Source organism: Acanthopagrus latus, chromosome 23 (genome assembly GCF_904848185.1).
Source record: "Acanthopagrus latus isolate v.2019 chromosome 23, fAcaLat1.1, whole genome shotgun sequence".
Taxonomy (NCBI): domain Eukaryota; kingdom Metazoa; phylum Chordata; class Actinopteri; order Spariformes; family Sparidae; genus Acanthopagrus; species Acanthopagrus latus.
The window spans coordinates 17,444,926-17,452,502 of record NC_051061.1 but is presented as its reverse complement, the minus strand read 5'-3'; the positions used below and the strand labels follow the sequence as shown (position 1 = coordinate 17,452,502).

The 7,577-nt window shown below is 43.1% G+C and overlaps 1 protein-coding gene across 1 annotated transcript; it reads left to right on the top strand.

Moving 5' to 3' along the window:
• The first annotated feature begins 3,917 nt into the window (after positions 1-3,917).
• On the top strand, positions 3,918-5,761 carry LOC119013333 (titin-cap (telethonin)). The gene is made up of 2 exons (XM_037087755.1): positions 3,918-4,202; positions 4,423-5,761. The coding sequence occupies exons 1-2, from the start codon at positions 4,051-4,053 to the stop codon at positions 4,808-4,810; spliced, it is 540 nt and encodes a 179-aa protein (XP_036943650.1). The 5' UTR covers positions 3,918-4,050; the 3' UTR covers positions 4,811-5,761.
• The last annotated feature ends 1,816 nt before the right edge of the window (positions 5,762-7,577 follow it).

Genomic DNA, 7,577 nt, shown 5'->3' with positions numbered 1-7,577 from the left:
GCCTGTTACGTGTACAGTATCACATGCTTGTGTGAAGCTTTTCCCTGGAGCTGCCCCGAGAGAAGTTTCCAGATATTCAGAGTCACGCAAAAGACAAAGAATAAAAGGACGGATTTGCATGACTATCTGCAAACTGAAAAGTACATAGAATTTGCTGCACTGAAGTCAAGTGAGATTTGAGCAGTGATTCTACGGAAACTGGCACGAGAGAAACATTCCTTTGTAGTGAAGTACAAGTGTCTTCTTCAGTCTGTTCCTATGCACTCACGTGGCCCGTCGGCTGCGTACCCATGGCTGGCTTACGCCCCGATCTGCAGGCATACTGCAAATCCTGTCTGGTGTCTAACCATCCCGCTGGGACCAGGCCGGGTTGCAAGATGGATGGTGATGATGGTGTTTTGGTGGTCAGCTGCTTCTTGTTGTTGTTATTGTTATGTAAGAGAAACACTCTGCTGAGGGCACATGTTCGAACACGGCACCAGCCTGCTGGCACACTGGCAAACACGCAAATAGCTGGTAACATTTGACCCTGTGGTGCTGGTCTGCAGGGCTGCAGTCAACCACAGAAAAGCTGGATATGAAATTCTACCTACTCTTTAACCAATCGGCTTGATAGGAAAATTAAATTCAGGAACTGGTTGCACCAGCTATGCATTAGGCTCAACGTAGCCTAGTTTGAGACAAATTTCTAATATAGAATATAGTTTAAGAGTTTGACATTTTAAGATTTGCACCACCTGAAATAGTTCCTGCAGAGGCAGAAGTTGAAACTTAAATCTTACACATTAACCTTAGTAGGTGTAAATATTCCAAAAATATCAATTGGCATGGCCCATCATTTTGAAAGATGGGAAAACTTGAAGGAAGAGGAGGAGCTAATTATACCGGCTGTTTTGCATCTAAATTTAGTTATCATGTGTTTCTTAGGTTTATAACATCATTGTTGATATTTGTCTGTTTATGCACCTTTTGTCATTGGTAACATCAGCTACTTTTAGCCGTTAGCCTCTTCACTATTGTGTATCGAAGTGTTTAAAGACAATTGGGCACGAGAGCAACACAGTAATAAAGCTGCATTAAGAATAAAGCGTTTCCCTGTTAAACCACAGTAAGTTAAAAATGTCATTTTCTGCAAAAGCAATTTGGTTAATTTGGACTTTATGCCACAGTAGTGAAGATGAATCTTCTCTGTGGTGCAACCAAACATCTACATACCTTTAAGAAGCAGAATCTTTATTTAGTAATTCATACACTGATTTTGGTGGCCAGCACATCAGGAGCAGTTTGGGCTTCAGTACCTTGCTGAAAGACACTTGGACAATTGAACCAGCAACCTTCCAATAACCAGACACTGGCTCTACCCCTGAGCCACGGCTGGCCTTAAGAAGTGAATTAATTGCTGCAGTTTGCCCATTTAGCTATGCAACATGCTTATGCCAAGTTCAACAGGCTAACCAGCAACATAGATAGTAAAACAACATAGAACGTTTCAAAAAGTCAGAGCTTTCAACTCTGAAGTCTGGTCACGAACAGTCTCTATTGATCCTTCCTTGAGCTTGAACTGTTGAAATGTGTGCGCGCACAAACACTCACTTGTTTCAATCAAAACTACATTTGATCCACTCACGTCTTTCCCCTGAAGCTAGGGGCCATTGTAGCAATTTGTTCTGGTTCTTTGACATGGCATCAATAATTCTGGAGCTGAGTAAATGCTCAGTGGGCGAGCTCCAAGTTGTAAAAATGGGAGAGTTTTGAATTCCACTGGAGTCAAGTTGAAATATTGTGAATGCAAGGATCAGTAGAAAGTTAACTGTCACTTATATTCTTCCAACTGCTCAGGAAAGACACTGTGTTAGGGAGGCCTGTGTAGGAGGCTCTTCTCCACCCTCCTTAATTTATTCCCCTGTCACAAAAGAAAATCTGATTTACTCAAACTTGCACTCTCACAATATTTTGCTTTATTTACCACCTCTTGACAGGCCTGCTATTGCCCTTGTCCTCCCTCTCTCCCTCCCTCCCACTCCCGATCTCTTTTCCGGTGACAGCTCATTTAAATGTCACTTCCCAGCAGCTGTGGCAGCGTTGTTACGCAACACAAAGTTCTTCCTGGCCGAGCCTGGCTTGGTGCAGTGGAGGGATGAGGACTGAGGGGGGTGATCGCTGTGACAGGGCTCACCTCATCACCGTTCACCTTTACAGACTCTGCACAACCCTGGCTTCATTATTATAGCATGACTCACCGGAAAACAGCAATGAGGTGAAAGTCATCTGCTGTTCTCTGGCAGTTTTAGCTGGTGAATACTCTGAATTAGGGCAGAAACGGAAATTCAAAAGCATCAATCTGCCTGTCTCCTCTAATTTGCGATTCGATTACTGAGTCAGAAGTCAGGGTTATTATAGTTTTTTTTTCTTCCGTTTTTATTTATTTATTTTCTGAGGTATATAAGTTATACTGAGGTATTTGACAGGATGTAAGACTTTGAAAGTTCAGGAAAGTAAGCACAATACAAACAACCATTTGTGGATGCCATTAACTCAAAATCTGTATTCAGACTGAAACTAAAGACATTTCTTGTATAGTCTTATTTTATTTTATTATTTTATATAAGTACACAATGTCGTTTCAGTTAGATTTGATTTTCATTTCCATGAGCAACATTTATTTTAGTTTTAGTTATCTACAGTTAACCTGTTCAGGCTCAAGTTGATTCTAAAAAGATATGATCTTGACACTGAAGGACTTCGGACTTACTGGGTTTCTGAAATGGCATTTCATGGTTGCCATGGTGTCATAACATAAAGGAAGGCATGACCCCAGGGATGCCTGGGGTGTTCTTGTTCTCCTTTCTCTCTGTGACCCGGAGCAGTAATTTACGTATGTAATGCCACCGTGCTGAGAGGTTACCCTGAAGGAAACTGAAATATGGCCGTGCTTGATAGGCAGACGTATATTAGCACAGAATAAGACACGAGACGTCAGTGGAAAGGAATGCCAGTCATTTCAAACTGCTATAGATTTAATGTCATCATTAAGCACAGATTTAGCAGATTACACACTCTCTCTATTACTACACGTGGAACTTTCAGAGACACTGTTGATCAGGCTTCTTGTCAGAAACTGTTTGCTGTGTGCGTGTTATCTGATATCCGTCATCTGATGATGAGTACCTGATGTGGATGAATGAGTCAGAGACAGGGACCGGCCGTGTGAGTGTGTTTCACGGTCTGTAACCTGAGTTGATTATGGCTCGCATGTCGCTCTGTCACTGAGCTAATGAATCACTGGGGATGGCGCTCCACTGCTACTGCGAGGCAGCACACTGTAATGGCATTTAATGAGGGGGTTTGATGCTATAACAAAGCACCGCTGTTGTATGAACTCCTTCTGAGCTGTATTTTGATCTGAAACTCAGCAGGATGCTCCCCGAAGTAGTCTAGCTTATCACCTTTCATCTCCAAATGACAGATGTGTTGTTCATGGTCCATACATATTTAAAACTCCTGCATCATTGTTATCCTTCCACATTAGCACTGTGTCTTGCTGCTTTGTGTACATCAAGACCAAAACCTTATTAAGATTCCTCTCTGGCGACTAAACCTGTTTGTGTGTGTCTACATGTTTATATAATCTCAATACAGAGTGTCCCCCATGCTACTCTCCCCTCCGAGACCCCAGCTGAAGTGGAAAGTGTTGGGCTGAGTGATTACAGAGGTGAGCGAGTATACAATTTGAGAATCAGGGGATTTTCTTCCCAATTACCCCTAACCCCTCCTCTGAGTGGCTTCCAGCTTTCTGGGAATGAGACACGGTGCACTGGGTGTCAGATGTCAGTGCACACTGATTGTAGAGTGACAACATGAATCAGAAATAGCAACAGAACGCCTATAAAAGTCGTGGACAGATCCAAGCCCAGACATAGGCAGCACAAAGAGAGCCAGGAGATACAGCCAGCTGGAGCATCGCCGTTTCCTGAACAAACAGCCTCATCACAGACAGACTGATCAACAAGACCCATCGGAGGCGATACATCAGATCTTCCCACAGCCAAGATGATGCCAATCTGTACCGTCGTGGAGAAGCGTAATGGTGTGGTGGTTGGAGCTGAGCTGGCCTGCACCGTACGGGAGGAGAACAAGGCTCAGAGGGAGAGCTACAGTGCTGACTGGCATAGCGTCAGTCTCAAGACTCAACCTCAGGACAGGTAAGAGCTCGCAGGCCGAGACGAAAAAAGTTTTATATCTACTTATAATATCCTGTCAGTGATTTTAAATCTTATATTTGAGACATATTTGCTCATTTACTCTGCAGCTCCTAATGGAGCTGTTCTGACATTAAAATGCACTTAAAGTCTAATTAAGTAGCTAAATCAAAAGTGACTGCTCCCATTGTTTCTTAATCCAACTTTTCTCTGATTCCCGCAGGCAGACAATGAACATGAATGACACCTCTCGTAGGGAGACTCTTTCCCGGCAGTGGCAGGCCCGTTCACTGACACAGACCTGTCCCTCTGGTGTCTTCAGAGTGGGCACCGTGGAAAGAGGGGTGAGGGAGCACCAGCTGCTGCCAAAGAGACGCACGCTCCCTCTGCCCATCTTCATCCCTGCAGAACTTGGTGTCAGGCTCGGACGAGGAGCCCCGCACACCGAGGAGGACCTGCGGCCCTTCCCCAAACCAGACGGAGCCTGTCCCGACAAGAAGACTGTGGACGAGATCACGAGGGACCTACCCCCGGTCAAGCCAACCCTCATGGAGTTCGCCAAACCCCAAGCCCTGGGTCGTTCCATGTCCCAAGAGGCCCAGAGAGGGTGAAAAACAAAAACGAAGAGGGTGAAAGGACTAAGCAGAGTGTGTCAGGAAAAGAGCATGACAAGGTGTATATAGATTTATCTGCAGTGACATCCAGCAAAATATATAAATTCTGTAGATCTTTAGCACTATCTGTGTTCCTTAGTGAGCACAGCACCAGGTAAATGTCACACTTTGTCATTGTTTTTGATGAGTGGTATAGAAATGGTTATTTGAAGGCATCGTGATGGAGATGCAGGGTGTGTGTTCTCAGCTAATCTCTGCCTGTTCTGGCCAGCTGTTCTCACAACGTCTGCTGATCTCTCAGCGGAATCACTTTCGCCTTTATTTTTATTACATACTGCAAATGTGCTTGTAAGGTAAATGCACGTGTTCTTAAGGTAATCAGATTTGATGAATGTTGGAATCCGCGCAAAGGCATTGTAAAAGGCGTGCAATGACGCAGCGCGTGGCAGTGATGGAAAACGATGTGCCAAAGGAAGTTACAGGTTTTAAAATGTAAAGAGGGACGGAAAGAAAGAGGGAGAGTCAGAGGGGGAGAGGAGGGGTGAAGAGTCGGGGGAACATGCTGTGGAGCTGGTCAGCTTCCAGGCCTCCGCAAGCCCTTGACAGTCTCTGATCTCTGTGAAGAGTACAGAATGCTCTGGCGTAATCACACACGGCAGCTGTACATATGTGAGAGCGTGTGTTTCCCTCTTTGTGTGTGTGTGTGTGTGTGCCAGCTGACACCAAATGAGAAACTTAGCGAAACTAATAAACTGTTCTTTACTGAGTATTAACTGATCTGCCTCCTTAGCCGAGTGGCAGCTCATATATCTTCATGTCTGCTAAAGAAAGACTCTGTATTATCCGAGAATACGTGGTGTTGTATATGAATATGAAATGTGTGCAATAACTTCAAAATGTTTTTTCCTAGATATTTATTTTTACTAATAAAACATGAGCTGCTTCTCACTCCTCTGTCACTGTTTTTCTTTCGGATGCAACATGAACATTTTATTATCAAAATATTTAACGGGAGGCTGGGAAAGGCTTTGTGACACAGTCATAGTTGGTCAGATCACACAGGTGAATGGACTCTGAAACATCAAGATAGAATAAACCTGAATGAGCAATCAAAGCTTAATGTAACCTTACAAACAAGGATTCTGACCAGGCATTTACAGCTAAGCTGAGCTGGAGGGGAAGTGTTATAAATCTAGTAACACTACCTCGCAGCTTTGGGCAGGTACATCACTGTATAACACCGTGTAACAGATTGAATTAGACTTTATTGATCCCTGGGGGATAGCTGGTTGTGGACAGGACAAAACATGATACAACAAATAGAAAATGGTACAACTATTACTCCAGCAAAAAGGACTTGTAACCTAAACAACAACATAAAGTGATAATAAATCTAAATATGAATGAAAAACATTGAAAGCAACTGATCATTATGGAAAACAATACATTTTGGGCATCAACATGATGGAGAAAAAATCAGCTGGACAGGCTAAAATAAATAGCTGGATATCTGTCACCCATCACTGGATACATACATACTGTGAGAGTGTTCCAACAATCCCCACTTCACCACTTTACATCTCCCATTAATCTTTCATGCTCCACCTCCCGTGTTTGTTCTCCACACAGAGCGCACTGTTCCCTTGTTAGTGTACAGAGCTTTAATGGATGCGCCAAATCACCTCCGCCTCTCATTTACTCTCTAAATCTGCAATTTACTCAATCTAACGTGCAAATGATTACTTCTGCCAGTAGCTGGCGTTCTCTAATCTCATCCCTCTTCTGGCTATATTTTCCTCCTTAACCCCCTCTGACCTGATGTTCCTCTGTCTCTCTCTATCGTCACTCTCACTCGAGTCTCTCTGATAGGCAGCGTGTGGTGGTTTGATATTAATAACTGGGTAAACACTGGCATTGCCCTGGAGACAGTGGAAAGGCAGCCGCATTGGCACGTTCCCTCTGTTTGAGCTCTTAATCCTCGTGTTTTATGAGAGATTTGGGTGCCGCCTTCACTCCCTCGCTTGGAAATCACCCTCCCACACTGCTGCTAAAACCCTGCATGTGCTCCCCGCCCTGCGCTGTTACAGTACAATCAAGTTTTCAACTCCAAACTGAACCTCCAAACCCTGAAACTATTTTCGGTGGATGCCAAGGAATGTGGGAATTGAGACGACATGTGTTGTCACACAAAAATCTAGTAAATTGACATTTAAATTCTTTCCTATGCCTCAGCTGTCTCGGCTTCATGGTTCTCTCTGTATTACACCGTTCAGCAGACTCAGCTTATCTACTTCTGCGAGCAACTCAGTGCAGAACTTAAGAGCTGGGTGACTCTAGTCACCAGCTCAAGACCTTTACCATCACCTGAATCTGAAACTTGGAGGAACTAACTCAAACACTTGAGTGGTGAGTGTCACCTTAACACTCATTTAAGATGCTCATTATCATTATTATGTGTAAAGAAGATAATAATAAAAATATAAGTGTTAGTAATAGTATCATACACACATCTACATTATTAGATTGCAACACATTTATAGGCACTTAGAAATCTTAAGTAAATAGTATTTAATGAGTCTGTTGGGTAACTACTCAGTATTATCTTTCACTGTATTGAAGATGAACAAAATAGTGACTAATGATTAAGTAATATCTAATGAGTCTATTAGATAACTATGCAGTTTATGTTTCACGATGCTTGACACTTCACAAAAAGAATATCTAATGATTAAGTAATTAGTATCTAATGAATCTGTTGGGGGAA